This window comes from Papio anubis, chromosome 9 (assembly GCF_008728515.1).
Source record: "Papio anubis isolate 15944 chromosome 9, Panubis1.0, whole genome shotgun sequence".
NCBI classification, from domain to species: domain Eukaryota; kingdom Metazoa; phylum Chordata; class Mammalia; order Primates; family Cercopithecidae; genus Papio; species Papio anubis.
The window spans coordinates 1,785,963-1,805,365 of NC_044984.1; the positions used below are offsets into that span (position 1 = coordinate 1,785,963).

General features: G+C 38.6%; 1 protein-coding gene across 2 annotated transcripts in view; it reads left to right on the top strand.

Moving 5' to 3' along the window:
* ADIPOR2 (adiponectin receptor 2) overlaps positions 1-19,403 on the top strand; it is a 78,514-nt gene that overhangs the window by 50,073 nt on the left and 9,038 nt on the right. For both annotated transcript variants that reach the window (XM_031650202.1, XM_021921897.2), the window contains exons 3-4: positions 12,448-12,567; positions 17,614-17,785. In XM_031650202.1, the coding sequence (XP_031506062.1) occupies positions 12,448-12,567; positions 17,614-17,785 (292 nt within the window). The remainder of the gene's footprint in view (positions 1-12,447; positions 12,568-17,613; positions 17,786-19,403) is intronic.

The window sequence follows — 19,403 nt, forward strand, 5'->3', positions numbered from 1 at the left end:
TCCTGTCTTACCCAGGAAATGAATCATCCCTTTGTCCAGCATATCCACGCTGCAGATGGCTGGCTACTTACTTAGTAGCCATCTTGTTATAAGGTCACAGATCACAAGAAGCCTGAGTACAGTACGCTAAGATATTTTGAGTGAGAGCGCATATTCACATAACTTTTTTTTTTAACAGTATATTGTTAAAATTGTTCTATTTTATTGTTGGTTATTGTTAATCTCTTACTATACCTCATTTATAAATTAAACATTGTTATAGGTATGTATGTATAGGAAAAAACACAGCATATATAGGGTCCAGCACTATCCATGATTTCAGGCATCCTCTGGGGGTCTTAGAACATATTTCCTGTGGATGGGGAAGCTACTGTACTATAGTTTATCTATCCAATAATGATTGATGGACACTTGGGTTGTTTACACTTTTCGACTGTTGCAAATAATGTTGCTGTATCATTCATGTAAAAGCTTTTGTATGGATTTGTTTTCATTTCTGTTGGGTATACACTCAGGAGGGATTTTTCTGGATTATATGTTAACTCTGTGTTTAATATTTTGAGTGTTTTTCATAGCAACTGCACCAGTTTATATTCCCACTAACAATGTGTGGGGGTTCCACTTTCTCCACACCCACACTAACTATTGTTACTATATTTTGAATATAACTGTCCTAGTGGGCGTGAAATGGTATTTCCTCGTAGTCAGTTAACTCTTGAGCTTTTATCAAGAGACCTGCCTAGGTTAGCTTTGCTCAGGATTTTGAATATTAACCTCTTTGAGGAATTTGGAAATAGAAGCTAAATTCAAACTTACTATAAAACTCAAGTTGTGTCAATTTAACTTCAAATGGTCTTCTCATTGTCTGTTCTGCCATTACTTTAAGCCACCACCATCTTCCATCTGGAATACACCTCCTGTCAGGACTTCTGTTTTGTTTCTTGTACTGTCCAATATATTCTTCACACAGTTCCTAGAGAGAGCTCTTAAAAATGCAAAGTTTATTATGCCATTCCCATTTAAGAAATTCATTTGTTTCCCACTGCACTTTTGGTAAAATCCCAAATCCTTTCTATAACCTGTAGGATCCTGGGTGATCTCACTGCTACCCTATCTGTCCAACTTCATTTCAGGACATTCTTCTTCATGTTCATTGAGCTGCAACCGTATTGGCCTTATTTCAGTTTCTTAAACAGGCTGGGCTCTTTGCAGCTTCAGAGCCTTCAAACATGGCTCTTTCCTCTGCCTGGAGTGTTCTTACACCCACACCTCTGCCTAACTGCTGCTCATCCTTCAGTATTCAGGTTAAGTTCTCTACCCCCACTTCATTCTGTATCAGGTTTCCCATTGTTATCTTTAATCACCTTTTATTTTCTGTTACAGTGCGTATCATGACATATATTTGTGTGACTTATATATTTATGTTTATAAACTTATAGATACAACATATTTTATAAAGATTTTTAATTATTTAGTAATTGTTTTTGCTTGCAGACTCTTCAGTTCCATGGTGGTAAGAATCTTGCCTTTTTGTTTTCCCCTGGTATCCTCAGAGTCTAACCTGATCTTTGAGTGGCATATAACAAACAGTTGTTGAATGAATTTATCAACAACAAATTTAAAGTTCTGTGTCTAAGTGGTTTCAAGTAGTTTCTTTAAAGAGATGTACAAAAGGAGCACATGGGGAGGTATACTATTTAGATGCTTAGGGAAGCTTAACTATTCTGCTTCTTTAATCTTCGAGAGAATAAATGCATTCTTATCAGGAGAATAATGATAGTTCACTTTTATTGATCTTTTACAATGGATGAAGCAATTTTTGAGCTCTTTTGAATATATTATTCATTCCTACAGTAGCCTTACGGAATAGATATTATTAGAATCTGTTTTACAGATGAGGAAACTGAGGTTTCATGTGAATGTAAGTGTGTTGTACACCGGGACTCTTGTCCAGGGGGTTGATATACTTTTTCTCTTCAGAGGGGCAGGATTTTCTTTTCATTGGTTTATTGTAAAAAGTGCGATATGGCAATTTCAATGGTTATTTGCCTTTAATACATTTTAAAGTACATTATTTCCATAGATGATCAGACTTGTGGAAAAAGAGACCCTGTGATAGGTGATAGTGATCCATTGTAGTTGTGGAACTGGCTCTCAAGTAACATTGAATAAAGTACCTGTGTGTACAGTTAGATTACGCTTGCCTGTGCATAGGAATCCCTTCCTTATTTGAGGTGATGGAGAGGTTAGTCTCTTCGATTCCTTATGAAGCAGAATGGATTTTTAGAAAGAGTATTAGAAACTAAATACTTTGAAATTGAAATCTCTGCAGTAGGAATCTGTATTTGTCACAAGCTCCCCTATGTGATTGTGAGACACACTTAAAGATTGAGAGCCAATGATCACAGTTTTCTTTTCATAATACATATATGTAAGTTCCAGACCAGCAGGAATTACATCAGGGTAAAGCTGGGCCTCGAGGAGCTGAGTGTTTCCTCTTTTGTAAATGTAGTATGTAATAGTATGCCTCTTGTCTCACAGGGTTGTAATGAGAATAACTTAGTGCATGTGAAGCAGCGGTAACACAGCCAGGTACAGAGAAAGCACTTAATAAATGTTAGATGTAGCATATCACTGGAGGTGTATATTTGGGTCAAAAAGAAAAGACTTCCTCTGTTATATCCAAAGGACAAAGTTAATCTCTCTTTATTTCTTTTTGTTTTTATTAGATTTGTATTTATCTTATAAAAAATAGATTGGTGGTTATCTGTCTCCACTCACTTGAACATGTTTATCCTCTGCATCCAAAGTAGTCCAGGAATGGCTGGACCTGGTGGCTCACGCCTGTAATCCTAACAACTTTGAGAGGCTGAGGCAGGCAGATTGCTTGAGCCCAGGAGTTCGAGATCAGACTGGACAACATGGCAAAACCTTATCTCTACAAAGAATACAAAAATTACCCGGGCCTGGTGGCATGTACCTGTAGTCCCCAGCTACTTGGGAGGCTGAGATGGGAGAATCACTTGAGCCCAGGAATTTGAGGCTGCAGTGAGCCATGATTGTGCCACTGCATTCCAACCTTGGCAACAGAGGAAGACCCTGGCTCAAAACAGAAAATTACACAAATGTATATTCCAAGAATATTGTATTTGTGCAGTATTTAAGTAAAGAAATGAATGATTAAACCTGGGTTTTAGTCCTGGCTGTATTGCCAGCCAGATGTGTGACTTTGGCTAATTTTCTTGATTTCTTTGGGTTTCATTTTCCTTACATTAAAATGGAGATGTTTAACTGGGTGATAAACATCTAAGATTTTCTTATCCTCAAAATTTCTGTGGTCCCCGACACTATATTAATACTTTTTTGTAATGGGATAAAAAATGAGTGAGGGTCATAGTTTACTTTTTTCACAAATCATTCCAGTTAAGTATCTTTGCTTAAGCAGCCCTTTTAATGCCTTCTTTGATAACTTTTATCATGCCTGGTTTTATTTAGTGAAGCCATTTCTGTGGACTAGTAAATAATTTTGTAGGAAACAGTTTGGTAAAAGGAAAAAAGCAGGGTTTTGTACTCAGAGTGACCTGAATTTGTATCCCTGATCTCTTCTATATCATTATTTTTCAAACTTCTGCGTAGGAGGATCCTTCAAAGAAAAACGACAAAAACCTTATTAAAGCATTACACACATATACACGTAGATACATCATAAGTGGATAGTTTGATAAACTTTTATAAACTAGACACTCCTGAATAACCAGCACTCCTGGAGGTTCCTTATTACCTCCTCGTACTAACTGCCTATTCCCACTCCCTCAGAGGGAACCATTACCCTGATTTCTAATGGCATAGATTAATTTTGCTTCTTTTGTACTTTATCTCATTGTAATGATTCCATATATACTCTTGTATCTGGCTTCTTTTGCTCAGTATCATGTTTGTGAAATTCATCTGTATTTTCTGGGTATAGCTGTAGATTGTTCATTTGTATTGGTCTGTGGTATTTCTTTATGTTACTGTACCAATTTTTATTTTATTTATATGAAGGCAATCTGGGTTGTATCTAACTTGGGGCTATTATAAATGGTGTTGCTATGAACATTCCAGTACTTGCTTTTTAGTGAACAAATGTATACACTTCCATTAGCTACATACCTGTGAGTGGAATTACTGGGTTAGGAAGATGATCCCATTCTCCCTTCAAACATCAGAAATATTTAACAGACCTCACTACATGATACTCACATTTTAAATATTAGTTTGAAAAAACTACATGATAGAAATTGGCTATGAATTCAGTTCATCTTAAGTGAATTTGTATTGTGTAATTCACGGAGCACCTACATGTATTTTAAAGTAGTTATACCTGCTTTATGAATGAGACATTTATTCAGTCTACAGAAAACATTTAATGTGCGTATACACTTGCATAATATTTGAAGTAATTAGCCAAGAAAGATAGTGGTGTTAGGTTGGGAATTAAGGTACTACTTAGAGCTGTGTACCTTTTCGTGGCTTCTATTTCTTCATTTACCATGCTTGATCTAGATTTCCACTTAATAAAATGGGAATAGAAATATACTCATTTCAGAAACTTGTTATGAAGGTTTGATTAATTTGTAAAAATCACTTAGTACAGTGTCTGGCATGTAGTGTATAATAAATAATAATTGTTACTCTGTCCTTCCTTTATAATAGTACTTGACTACTATAACTGTAGTAAATCCTGATAAACACATCTTGAAGTTATCCACATATCTCAGCCACCCTTGACTTCAACAACCTTTTCATAAAGGTGATTTCTAAATCTATCATCATAGTGCTGTCTTCTTTTTTTTCCCCTAGACCCTTCAAATGAGAAGTGTTTTCTTCTTTATTGGACTTTTAACCTTTTCAAATTGAACTAGTGTTAAACTAAGGTTAACTGTCCACTCCCCCACCAGCTTTTCCTTCTATTCTAACTTCCTAATCCTAATTTCTCTTAAATAATGCCAAGTTTCTTTCACGTACTCAAACTTGGTTCCTAGACTGTCAAAGTGGCAGGGATCCCAAAAGTCATTTAGTTTAGTAGACACACGGATGCTTTTAATCCTTCTTCAAATGTTTTTAGTTTCTTTACCATGTGTTGGCACTTTGGACTTGAGAAGAGAAGACATAGTTTTTGCCCTTAAGCAGCATGTAGTTTAGTTGGAGAGACAGGTAAACCAGTACATTTGTGGTGAGTGCTGTGTGATTTTATGCACAGATTACTATGGTAGTAACTCCAGCTGCAAATGGATTTAGCTAAGAAAGGACTAAAGGACATTCTAGACAAAGGGAACAGCAGATGTGAAGATTCAGAAGCAAGATACAATATAGTGCCTGTAGGGAATAGTAATAATAATAGCTCATGTTTATTGAGTACACACTGGCACATACTGATGTCTGAACCTGAAAAATGCCCAGCATAGTTGGAATGAAAGGTCAAGGTACAGGGTGGAGGATGTGGTAGTAAGACAAGACAGCTAGGGCCTGAAATCTAGGTCTTTAGCCTCCTGGTCCAGTATTATACCATCATTCAAATTTCTTTTTGAAATTTATATCAGTTTCAAATTTTGTGTAATGCATACTGGTTGAAATGATTAGATCATTACCTCTAGGCCTCTGACCCTAAAGCCTGGACTCTTAACTATATTTGCTAAAGTGTATAGTTAGGAGGCATTCTGTAAGCTTTTGGACAAAAATATGGAGGCGTTTCAAACCAGGTTGTCCTAATCTTTGTATTTATGGCTCCCCTCTGCCTCCTGCTCCCTTTCTGAGCTTTCAAGATATTAGGTTGAATAAAGAGATCAGCCTTTATGGTTGTCCTACTTTTCTTCTGCTCCAGATTCTTCTTTATAAATTGGGAGATAAGGAACTTTTATTCATTCAACCTTCATATTCTGTTAAACTGGTTTACTTTAACCAAACTCAAGAATGCCACTATGTAATAGTTTATTATAAGAAAACTAACTTGTAAATAGACTCTTGTCAGTCACTTCATTTTATTTTCATGGAGAAGTCTGCTTAAGAAATTCAATTAAGATTAGAGGCTGGGCGTGGTGGCTCACCCCTGTAATCCCAACTTCTCGGGAGGCTGAAGCAGGAGAATCGCTGGAACCCTGGAGGCAGAGGTTGCGGTGAGCCGAGAGAGCCGAGACCACGCCATCACACTCCAGCCTGGGGGGACAAGAGCGAGACTTCGTCTCAAAAAAAAAAAAAAAAAAAAAAAGATAGAATTACTATTTGAGAATTTTTAAGAAACTGAGTGATTTTAAAGATCTTTTCCATCAAGCTTTGATGGAAGTCAGAGTACATAGATTTCTAGGCAGGCCAGAATGAATATTCATGTAGACTACATATTGTAGTTATTCTTTTGGAGAATACTGGGTATATATCCATCAATACTTACTCTTCAGCTATCTTTTTTTATTTTTATTTTTGTGGATAGCTTTGTTTCCACAAACTTATTTGTTTTCATTTGTTAGTAATATCAGCTTACTAATGCCCTTGGTACACATTTCCAGTTTCTAAAGTTAAGGCTGGCTTCAACCTGTCAACTTGGAAAAAGACCATAAAAATCACCTGTTGATCAAACTAAGCCAGGTTTATTATATACTCCAGTAAGGGTGAACACTGCCTTAAAGAGTCCTAGAAGTATTTCAGAAAGAAAGTATTGGATATGGATATTTACAGGGTTTTGGGGTCTGGGTTCAAGTAGTTTAAGGAGATTTTACTTGGCCCCGTGCTAAGTTTGTGATAGAATTCTTGGATCAAGTCTTGATAAACAAATACTTATTTGATAAGTGAGCATGTTTGCCCAGTTGAGCAATTTATTATTCTAAGGATCGAATTGTGCAGTCTGTTGTTCAGTTGAATGAGTTTTTGAGAAATTCCTAAAGCTAATGATGAAGTTATTTACTGGTTTGCATTCTTACCTTCCTGGGCAATAATTTCCTAGAACAAATAATAAAGTTATGTTGATATAGGGGCCATAGATCTTAGTCCTCATAATTAAGCTATGTGAATGCAGAAGGTCTCAGTTCTTTTTTTTTTGAGACGGAGTCTCGCGCTGTGTCACCCAGGCTGGAGTGCAGTGGCGCGATCTCGGCTCACTGCAAGCTCCGCCTCCCAGGTTCACGCCATTCTCCTGCCTCAGCCTCCGAGTAGCTGGGACTACAGGCGCCTGCCACCACGCCCGGCTAGTTTTTTGTATTTTTAGTAGAGAGGGGGTTTCACCATGTTAGCCAGGATGGTCTCGATCTCCTGACCTCGTGATCCACCCGCCTCGGCCTCCCAAAGTGCTGGGATTACAGGCTTGAGCCACCGCGCCCGGCCTAAGGTCTCAGTTCTAAATGACATTTATAAAGGCAGACAAATTTTAATCAAAGGTTTACTGTTTCCAGCCCTGGGTACTGTACCATTTCTTGACCTTTTTCGTCTAATTGTGGATGGTAGATAGTATCATGATTGGGAGTCTTTGTGGCACTTTGTGCACTTCCACTAACATTTAAATACATCATTTATGTTTTGCTACTTCCCTAAATGCACCTGAAGCTTTAGTTGAACTAGTAGTCTCTTTTTCTCAACATGATACTTTTGCTTTTCCCACTTGGTTATTTTCCTTTATCTCATCTTTGCAAAATTTTTATTCTTCATGCAGCTTTTCCTGAACCTTATCATTTCTATCTTTGAACTAGCTATACCTTTTTTTCCTATGATAGTTATTTATGTGGCTAATTTAGCACTTTATTAGATTGTAAGTTCATGGAAGATAGAGACTATGTTTTATTCATCTTATTTTTAATCATCTAATAAATATTTGTTAAGCTGAATTACGCTGTTGAACTGAGTTAGGCCAAAACCAATAAATACCCAATAGGTTTGTGAATTATTTTCATATTAGGCTGATCTTAAAGACCTTTTATCTTTATCACTATGGTTCTGTCTTTCCAAAGGTAAAGTGTACTCTGGAAAATTCTCATTTTAGATTGCAGTTTGGACAGATCATCAAAGTCAAGTGTTACTATGTTTTGAAATACAGTCAGCAAAGTTCTCACAGATGGACTTTACTGAAAACAGATGGCGGGAGGGAAGAGATATTTCAAAATTTCTGTGTGCTCATTTCAAAGCATTGACCTCTACAAATTTAAATATAATAGTTATTCATAGAAAAAGCTGGAGAATAAAGTTTTATGCCTTTATTCTTGGCAGCTTTGGTTTTGTTTAATCTTTCACAATGTCGTGTATCTTGTCATAATTTTGTTGAGGGTATGTGGTAAGGAGTATGACAACAGAAGCAGAACATAGCATGTATGTGATCATTGAATATAGATACAATTTATTCAGAAATATCTTTGGGTACTGTGGTTTGGTGGCTGTTGGATGGAAGTTAGAAATAGTAGTTTCACTCATAATAGTCATTTGGACTTAATATTGGAAGACAGAGACTGTTTTTTTTTTTTTTTGAGACGGAGTCTCGCTCTGTAGCCCAGGCTGGAGTGCTGTGGCCGGATCTCAGCTCACTGCAAGCTCCGCCTCCCGGGTTCACGCCATTCTCCTGCCTCAGCCTCTGGAGTAGCTGGGACTACAGGCGCCCGCCACCTCGCCCGGCTAGTTTTTTTTTTGTATTTTTTAGTAGAGACGGGGTTTCACCGTGTTAGCCAGGATGGTCTCGATCTCCCGACCTCATGATCCGCCCGTCTCGGCCTCCCAAAGTGCTGGGATTACAAGCTTGAGCCACCGCGCCCGGCCGGAGAGACTGTTTTAAATATAGTGGCTGCATAGTCTTTCCAAGCCGTCAGTATGTGACATACGGTGTACTCTAGGGAAAGTCTTTTTTATCCTGTGCTTTAGCCAGTGTGTAACTCTGCCACTGTATTCCTACTTTATCCTCTCTCTAACCCAGGGAACTGCATTTACCACCACCCACACCATGTGGATACCTCGTTAGCAACTCCAGAATACTTGAACACAGTAAATAGTTAATTATGGTCTAGTATTTTAATTTATCCTTTGAGAACACATTTGTGAATATTCCATTATACAAGGGTGAGAATTGGTCATAATACTTGGTAAATCAACAGATTTATTAATACTTTGCCCTTCTGAAGGAAATATTTTCGTTTTGTTTGTTTCTCTTGTTGCCCAGGCTGGAGTGCAGTGGCATGATCTCGGCTCACTGCAACCCCCACCTCCTGGGTTCAAGCGATTCTCCTGTCTCAGGCCTCCTGAGTAGCTGGGATTACAGGTGCGCGCCACCTCACCTGGCTAATTCTTGTATTTTTAGTAGAGATGGGATTTCACCATGTTGGCTAGGCAGGTCTCAACATCCTGACCTCAGGTGGTGCACCCGCCTTGGCCTCCCAAAGTGCTGGGATTACAGGCGTAAACCACTGTGCCTGGCCGGAAATAATTCTTTTATAAAGATTCTGAATCTTGCTCACATATTGGGATGGATGGAAATATTTATTTTTACTAAAGTCTTTTTTTTTTTTTGAGACAGAGTGTAGCTCTGTTGCCCAGGCTGGAATGCAGTGGCCCGATCACAGCTCATTGCAACCTTGACCTCCTGGGGCTCAAGGAGTCTTCCCCTGAGCTTCTTGAGTAGCTGGGACTGCAAACAGCCACACAACACCACTCCTGGCTGATTTTTATATTTTTTGTGGAGATGGGGTTTTACCATGTTGCCCAGGCTGGTCTCGAGCTCCTGGGCTCAAGCCATCCTCCTGTCTTGGCTGCTATCAGTAGTCCTGTATGTAATCAGTTGCATTTAGCCTGATAATCAAAATTACTGATTGTGAGTAAGCGCATTGATTACTTACTGAATCATATTGATTCAGAGTGCAATTTCATCAGGTTTTACTTAATGGTAGTATACATTAACCATATTGTGTTTTATGTGCATATTTGTAGTTTTGAAACTGCTGACAATAATTTGCATGAGAATAAAGACTGTTTCTGTTTCTTTGTGAAGAATCAAATACACGTTGAATATGCATAAATATTTGAGCTATTTTATATAACATATAATTTTATATTTTAAAATCGGTCTGCTATAATCGTTTCAAGCTATTGCCCGTTTTCAGGTTTTATATAATTTTAATGGAATTTTATCATTTTAATTTCATGTTTAATTAGGCACAGCCCTCATTAATCTATTGTTGAAAGTCTTCTAGAGCATTTATTAATTTAGCCATCATGTAAGTATGTTCTGGAAGCCATGGGGAAGAAGATAGACACTTAAAATCTAGTTTAGGAAATGATACACTAAAAATGTAAAATTCTATTAAACATTAAATAAAACAGTATAAATCAATAAAAGCTGTAATCAGATATTACTGTCAAATGAGAGGCACAGACTTAAGTGCTAAAGAAATCAGAAGAAGTCAGAAGAAGAAACAGAAGTCAAAAGAAGCAACTGCTGTGGATTAGATAGGTTATGCAGTCTCTAGTGAAAATTGGTTCTTGGTGGGGTGGGCGGTGAAAAACTATTAAATACTACTATGGTTTGTAACCCCCCATAGGGCCACAGTACATAGATAGTATATCTGTGTTATTAAAATTCATGGGGATTAAGAAAGCAATCTAAAAATGTCCCAGGGCCGGGTGCAGTGGCTCATACCTATAATCCCAATATATTTGGAAGCTGAGGCAGGAGGATTGCTTGAGGCCAGGAGTTCAAGACCAGCCTGAGCAACATAGACCTCGTCTCTATACACACATAAACACGCATGTGCACACACAGACACAGTGGTGCATACCTGTAGTGCACGCTGCACACACATGTGCCCACGGTGGTGCACACACACACACGTGCGCACAGTGGTGCACACCTGTAGCCCCAGCTGTTCAGGAGGCTGAGGTGGAGGATTGCTTGAGCCCAGGAGCTTGAGGCTGCAGTGAGCCATGATCGCACCACTGTACTCCAGGAGCCTGGGTGACAGAGCAAGACCCTGTCCCCTGTCTCAAAGAGAGAGAGGAAAAAAAAAAAGGTCCTGGGCTTGGGGGTAGCCGTAATGAAAGAAAGGTTGAAGAACACGAGTTTAGGATAGTTAAAGAAGGGTTTTAAATAGCAACTATGAAGGTTAGTCATTGAAGGATAGATAGTACGTTTTAGATAAGCAAAGATGGGGAGGTTATTTTATTCAAGATGGTTTTCTTGGAGATTATATGTTTTTATAAAATCAGACTGGGTGTGTAACATGTCTCACATGCCACATCATAGCCTCTAGTGTCTTACAAACTGGAGAACAGGAAAATTAAAATCTCAGAATTTCCTTTTAAACAAGATCAAATGTAAAGTGTTATAGTAGATTACCCATTGCCTCTGTGTTCATTCTTACCAATTAGTTTTTCGATTAGAGGTGGAGGATTCGTTCATTTCTTTGTGCAGTGATGCTAGCAGTACTGTTTGTCTAGACAGACTCTTGGTTAGGTAGGGAATTGTGGTTCTCTTGTGCTGTCTTATTCATTGAGTTAAAGAATTATAGAATTTTTTAGAGATGTAGAAGACTGTAGAGATTGTTTAAACTCCTCCCTTGATATATAGGGAGAAAATGGACCTGCAGCGAGGATCCGTTGATGTTAGTGGTAGAGCGGGCCTCACCACTTTGGTCTCCTGACTTCCAGTCTGCTGCCCTTCTTCTCACAATATCATTTTATCTAAACCAGTATGAACCTTGGTCTGGAGGCAGAAATTTTAATTTTAGTAATTTATCTCTTTAGACCATACCGGATTGTCACTTCTTTTTCCATTTGCCTATACAGATCAGTCATTTTCTTCAGAATGTGGGAAGGCAATGGGTTTTGGAGTTTGACTTTTCCACTTCAGCTTTAACCTTGGACAACTTATTTAACCTCTTTGCCTAATGCTCTTAATATGTTAAATGGGAATGAGAATACTTAATAAGGCGGTTGTTAGGATTAAGTTAGATGACCTATATATAAAGCCTTTTCCTCTGTGTTGGATATATTTTTTTAAAAATTTGTTATATGTTTTTCTCTCCTTTTTCTCTCTGCCACTAGAGTACTTACCACATTGTGTATCACAGTTATTTATTTCGTGTGTCCCAGGTGCGAGTCTTGGAGGTTTTCCCCTCAGTAATTTCTCAATTTTATGTAATATTATTATGGTTATATGACATAATTCTTAAAAAACAAACCAGTAAAGCCAGGAATTTGCTACTGAAACAAACACAGAGATGCCGCTATAGTAGACAGTTAATTCATCTGTCAGAGAAGAATTGAGTACTAGAGTTCATTTTTAATACTAATAATTCTATAATAAACTGACTTACTATATTGTTGATTCTTGTCTAAGGCCTTGTTTTAACCTTAAGAATTTCATTATAATTCTGCAAGGGAAATGTATTGATTGTGTCATTTGGCTCCCAGTCTCTGTCCTTGACTGTTTCTGTGATTGCCTTGCAGAGCTCTGAGGAACACGAGTGCAGTGATGAAGCTCCTCAGGAAGATGAGGGGTTTATGGGCATGTCCCCTCTCTTGCAAGCCCATCATGCTATGGAAAAAATGGAAGAATTTGTTTGTAAGGTAAGAGTGCAGTTTCTTGTCATTGTCATGCTATGTATTTAGCCCTTCCCAAACAGAAACCTTTAGAGAGAGTGGTAGTACTGTAGCCTTTGGTTTGCTTTGGGGAAGATTTGTGGCAAGATGGGGACAGAGGTGGTCTTGGGACTCTAATCTTGTTGAAGACACAATACATTTGTTGGCTTGTAGTAGCCATGATAAAGCTCTGATAAAACTAGGATATCCAGCTTTGAAACAAATATTTCCTAATGTAGATTAAGAGAGTAAATGTCTTATTGGTGGTTTAGACAAACAGAATGAAACATAATCAGAAGTGGCTGACGCCTGGAGATACGAAAATGCCCTCCTCAGGCCCCTTAAATTTCTTCTGCTGACTGACTGCAATGGCAAATGTACTGTTCTTTCTAGGGATTCTAGGAATTCTGAGTAATCAGGCTACTCTTGAGAGAGAAATTTTCCAGTTTTCATGTACATCTGGTATTTTCAGTTCAGCTGGTATATATTCTGTCTCTAAGGTTTTTCTTCCAGTCCATTGTCTGATTCCCTAGGACCTATTGTGGGATTCTCTTTTTTTTTTCTTCTAAAATAGTAATTAGAATTGTGTTTGCCTGCTTAGAGAAAATAGACACACTGGTAAACTTGTAGGTACTTGATCAATCAGATCAATAAGGGCCCTGGCAGGTAGAATCTAATTAACATAAGTCAGTCTGTCTGTGTGTATATAAATTGATTTATTAAACATTTCTGGAGAACTACTATTTAGAGAGAAATTTTTGTGACACTTAGCTTTTCATGGCTTTTATGAAACCAAAACTTTTTATGCACATGGTCTTAGATCCAGGAGACTATAGGTTTTCTTACATTCACAATAATGCTGGAAATAATTGGGATCAGTGGACTTAGAATACTATCACTTTGGACCAGGGTATGAAAAGAGAACATTATGATCTGAACATAGACATCCTTTCCAAGACTAAGGGTCCAGTGGGTTTTCAGGGGGAGTTTAAACATTTATGGGTCTGAAATAGAAATTTTTAGCCAGTTTGAAAATGAGTGAAGAAACTGAACAAAACAATAGATTCATTCTAGTGATCACTGTCTCAGGAGAATTAGCACAAAGGCATACAAAAGATTATTTTGTTTTTAAAATGAAAATTTGGTGTGAAGAAATCTCTCAAAGTTGGCAAATTTAGTATCTGGGCCATTAGGGAATTTTAATATTTAGAGATCAGCGGGTACTGTAGCTGACTTAACTGCCTTTTTGTCCTCCCTTTCTGAACAGAGAGCAAAGAATAAAGCAACTAAAACTCTAAATTAAACAGTGAATCGGAGAATAAATAGGGCAGGACATTTGTTTGCTACAAACTATGATCTTCTGAGGAAAAAGGAGTGTTGTAAATATCCCTTAGCAGTTTGTTTATGACAGCAGAATGAAGAGGCATCCTGTTACACAGTGTTGTCTGGTGTGGCTCTACCCTGCCATGGCAGTGCAACTGACCACACTTGAAAACCAGCCATGTCTAGTGGTACAGGGATTCTATTTCTTGGATTGGAAGCGAGTAAACAGAGACAGTTTAATATGAAATGTACTGTGATCTTGGTCACTCTTTTTTCCCCTAGACTTCAGTTTTTGCTATTTTACCAGGATAACCAGGTCCATGTGGGAATAGGATGTGTGCTACGGGCAGTTTATTTGTTTTTGAAATTTATTTATTTTTGAGTCTCACTCTGTCGCAAGGCTGGAGTGCAGTGGTACAGTCTCCACTCACTGCAACCTCCGACTCCCGGGTTCAAGTGTTTCTCCTGCCTCAGCCTCCTGAGTAGCTGGAATTACAGGCATGCGCTACCATGCCCGGCTGGCTAATTTTTGTACTTTTAGTAGAGATGGGGTTTCACCATGTTGTCCGGGATGGTCTCGATCTCCTGACCTCGTGATCCGCCCACCTCGGCCTCCTATAGTGCTGGGATTACAGGTGTGAGTCACTGTGCCCGGCTGTTTTTTAAAGAAATGTTTCTGTGCACTTTATGGTCTAATATACCCACATACCCAGTGGATTATTGCTAAGATATTTGAAGGTAGGTAGTGTCTTTGTCAAGCTTATAAATAAATATGTCTTTGGCTAAGCTGTGATCTTATTCTTTTATTCTAGGGGGTAAAAGAGGATATAACTATTTGTGTTGGAATTTGGCTGACTATATATGACTCCAAGTTGAGAATGAGGGTGCAGTGTCTGTTGAGTGTGTCACTAATTGCAGTGTAATTAAGAAAGTATAGCTCCTTGTCTCAGTATTTAGACCACTAGAACATTTGTTTAGAAATAACAGGGAAAATCACTCTGAAATTATATGCATATATAACCAGTAAGAAACTCACATATTCTTTTTGAATGTAAAAAGGGAACATATGACTCTTTTGTCTATGTGGGGTAGCAGAGTAGCACTTTGGATACAGCAGAGCTGTGTGCACATTGTGAATTGCCTTGAAGATGTAAGGATTGATTTCTATCTTCCTCTCCCTCTCAGAAAATAAAATGCCCCCAAAGTAAGGTAATAGCAACATTTTGTAAGGTTAATCTCAACAATAGTGATCTTTTCCCAAATTCAAATTTGATGCAAAAAATTCAGTATCTTGGTCTGTCTCTGACACTAAAAGAAGCAGACTGCAGAGGTTGACACACTTCCAACAGTTCCAACAGAAGGGATACTGGATCCCTGACTCCCTTTCTCTCCTTCTCTCCATAAAGTCCTGTGGAAGATCTTATACAGCTACTTTTGTAAGTGGTAGTACTATTAGCAGCAGATGTTAAAAATAAAGATTAGTTTTTTGGCATTATTTTATTTTATCGTATGTTAGGAGCAAGCATAGAATAGCCAGATTTGCACCAGTAACCATAGACCCCAAGTTTTGAGTTGGAAGGGGAGGAAGGAGAGGTTATGTATGGCTGGGGGCGGGAAGAACAGGGAAGAGGCGGGGGGGCTAGTTTGGATAGAGTGTTAAGAGGGACACATCTGTTCTTAAACTGTTAGTCCTCACTTCCTTCGGAGGTAGAGATGTTACACAGAGGATTAGTTCTTTTACAAGTATCTGTAAGGAAGTAAGAGAGCAGAAAACAAGAAACAGGTTGTGGATCCGAAGGAATGGGCACAGTAGCTGGGAGTAAGTGGCAGTCTTTCCACAGCGTAGAGAGAGCACCAAGTTTCTGTGGCTTACCCATATTGTCACAAGACCCCTGTAGTGGGTAGGGTGGAGGTCATTGTCTGAAGGTGAATCTTGCTGATTTGTAGCCTGGATTCTTGCTTTATAGGGTAATAGACTGGAAGAACTGCTCAGCCCACATTAGCTGGAAGATAGACCCTGTGCCTGCCATTTTTCCTCGCATCCTTCTGTCTAGCAGAAGCAAGTTAGTCAAGATTAAGTGGTCCTTGTGGTGTGAGCTCTTGGGGCTATGAGACATTAAAAGAAGCAGAGTGCAGAGGATGACAGACTTCCTACAGAGGGGATATCAGACTCCTGATCCCTTTTCCTCTAGAATCTGATGCGGGAGGGACCATGAGGAAAAGGGAGGAAAGGGCGCTGAGGGACTGAAAGGGCAGTTTAGGGCTGAGCTTCTTTACCATCTCTCTGCAGCACGAGCAGGAAGGTGGATTAGACACTAACTGTCCCACAGGAGATAGCCCCTGGGGATAGTCATATACTGTCTTTGGAGTAGATGCGAGGAATTACTAATTCATGAAATGCTTTGTGTCATTTTGTTTGATCTTCATGATTTCCTTATGAAGTAACTGAAGCACTATTTTACAAATGAAGGAACTTCAGGTTGGAAGTTTTATAATTAATTAAAGGCCGAGCGCGGTGGTTCACGCCTGTAATCCCAGCACTTTGGGAGGCCGAGGCGGGCGGATCACAAGGTCAGGAGATCGAGACCACGGTGAAACCCCGTCTCTACTAAAAAAATACAAAAAATTAGCCGGGCGCGGTGGTGGGCACCTGTAGTCCCAGCTACTCAGGAGGCTGAGGCAGGAGAATGGTGTGAACCCAGGAGGCGGAGTTTGCAGTGAGCTGAGATCGCACCACTGCACTCCAGCCTGGGCGACAGAGCGAGACTCCGTCTCAAAAAAAAAAAAAAAAAAAAAAAAAAAAAAAATCAATTAACTCTCATATGGCTAGTTAATGCCAGGGATCCACAATTTTCTGACTCCTGTGCTCTTTCTTTTCTGCTTCATCATATTTGTGTGGTGGGAAGAGAAGAAAGAGTAAGATGGAGGGAGAGATTTTAGCAAAAGGCACAAAAGTGTGATTCTATGTAATTCTGTTTTTACCAATAGGAATATTAAAAATAAAATGTTCATATTTAATACCACAGGGATTTATCAGGGGTAAAGTCTGTTATATAGGATGAAGGGGGTCTGTATGAGTGAGACTTTGGAACCTTCATCCCACCGTTAGCCAGATAGAAACAAAGTTTGAAACCACTCTTTTAGGGCATGTCCTATAAATTTATTTACTCTTTCCTTTTCCTAAGGTCCCCACTTAAAAATACCTTTTTCTTTCTTTCTTTCTTTCTTTCTTTTTTTTGAGGCAGAGTTTTGCTCTTGTTGCCCAGGCTGGAGTGCAGTGGTGTCATCTCAGCTCACCACAACCTCCACCTCCTGGGTTCAAGCAATTCTCCTGCCTCAGCCTCCCGAACAGGTGGGATTACAGGCATGTGCCACCACGTCCGGCTAATTTTTTGTATTTTTAGTAGAGATGGGGCTTCTCCATGTTGGTCAGGCTGGTCTCGAACTCCTGACCTCAGGTGATCCGCCCATTTAGGCCTCCCAAAGTGCTGGGATTAAAGGCTTGAGCCACCATTCCCGGCAAAAATATCTTTTTCATCAGTCTTTTTAAAGAACTCAGAATATAAGACATTATACATTTTGAGATGTTTGCCTTTTAAAAAATAAATTATTTTTCCCATTATAAAACAGTGTGGTAAGATATAGTTGTTAGGGATCAGTGCTGCTAAATTGACAAAATCACAAAGATGTTTGATAATACCCCTCTGCCAGGTATGGGAAGGTCGGTGGCGAGTGATCCCTCATGATGTACTACCAGACTGGCTCAAGGATAATGACTTCCTCTTGCATGGACACCGGCCTCCTATGCCTTCTTTCCGGGCCTGTTTTAAGAGCATTTTCAGAATACACACAGAAACAGGCAACATTTGGACACATCTCTTAGGTATGTAATGTCAGTGATATGATGAGCTGGCGATTCACTTTCTTTCTTTTTAATTTCATGTATTTGATGGTAAGGACAGAATTTCAGACATGTATTTGGATTTGCCATTTTGTTCTCTCAATTTCTAATGATGAATTTTCTCACTGGTTTACTCCTAGGTTATCCTGGTTTGCACTATGATTTTGTTATAACTTAAGTCGTATTTCTCTGTACTAGATTTTCAGATATTGTCCTTAAACCAGGCCAAGTAAAAGTAGTTGCTATACAAAATGTGGTTTCATATTGTAGTGACCACTGAGAAGAAGGTATTATTTAATAGAAGTAATCTGATCTTTTAAAATTCATTACTTATATGCACTGCTAATTTTCAGTTTGGCCTGAAGTAGAATATGGACTGTAATTTTTTCTCCATAATGATTGTATATTAAAGAAAGAATACTATAGAGAAAAGAATAGTCTTTCCAACATATGGTGCTGGGATAGCTGAGCCATATGTAAAAGAATGATCCCAAACTCGCATATACAAAAGTGAACCCCAAATGGATCAAAGACCCAAACATAAGAGCAAAAACTATAAAATCCGTAGGAGAAAACATAGATATAAATCCTTGTGACTTTGGATTAGGTGACTGTTTCTTAGAATTGCCACCAAAGAAAAAATAAATTGGACTTCATCAAAAGTAAAAACATTGGTATATCAAAGTGCATTATCAAAAAAATGAAAAGACAACCCATAGAGAAGAGAATATTTACAAATCAGCTGGTTGGTAAGGATCTAATAAATAACTCCTACAACTCAACAATAAAGACAACCGATTTTAAAAATGGGTAAAACATCTGAATAGATGTTCTTCCAGTGAAGATCTAAAATGGCCAATAAGCACATGGAAAGATGTTTATCATCATTAGGCATTTAGGAAAGTGCAAATCAAATGCTTTGAGAAATGCAGTGAGAAATTTCACCTCTTCACACCCACTAGGATGGCTATAATCAAGAAAATGAAAAATAACAAGTCTTGGCAAGGATGTGGGGAAATTGGAACTTTCATACTTTGCCAGTAGGAATGTGAAATGGGGCAGTCCCCATGGAAAAGTCTGGCAGTTCCTCAAAAAGTTAAACAGAGTTACCAGAAATCCACTCCTAGTATATTACCCAAGATGACTGAAAACATGTTCACATAAAAACACGAACACAGAAGTTTATAGCAACATTATTCATAATAGCTAAAAAGTAGAAGCAACCCAGATGGGTATCGACTGGTAATGGATAAACAAAATATGGTATATTCATACACCGGAGTATTACTTAGCTGCAAAAAGGGATGAAGCACTGATACACGCGACAGCATGGGTGAAGCTTGAAAACATTTGCTAACAAGCCAGACGCAAAAGGTCACATGTTGTTTGATTCTACATGCATGAAATGTCCAGGACAGGAAAATCCATAAAGACAGATTACTGGTTGTTTAGGGCTGTGAGGAGTGGGGAATGGGAGATGACAGCAGATATAGAACTTCTGTTTGGGGTGATGAAAATATTTTGGAATTAGTTAGTGGTGACAGTTGTACAGCCTTGTGAATATACTAGTTCTGGCCTTATTACATTTGATTTGCATTTC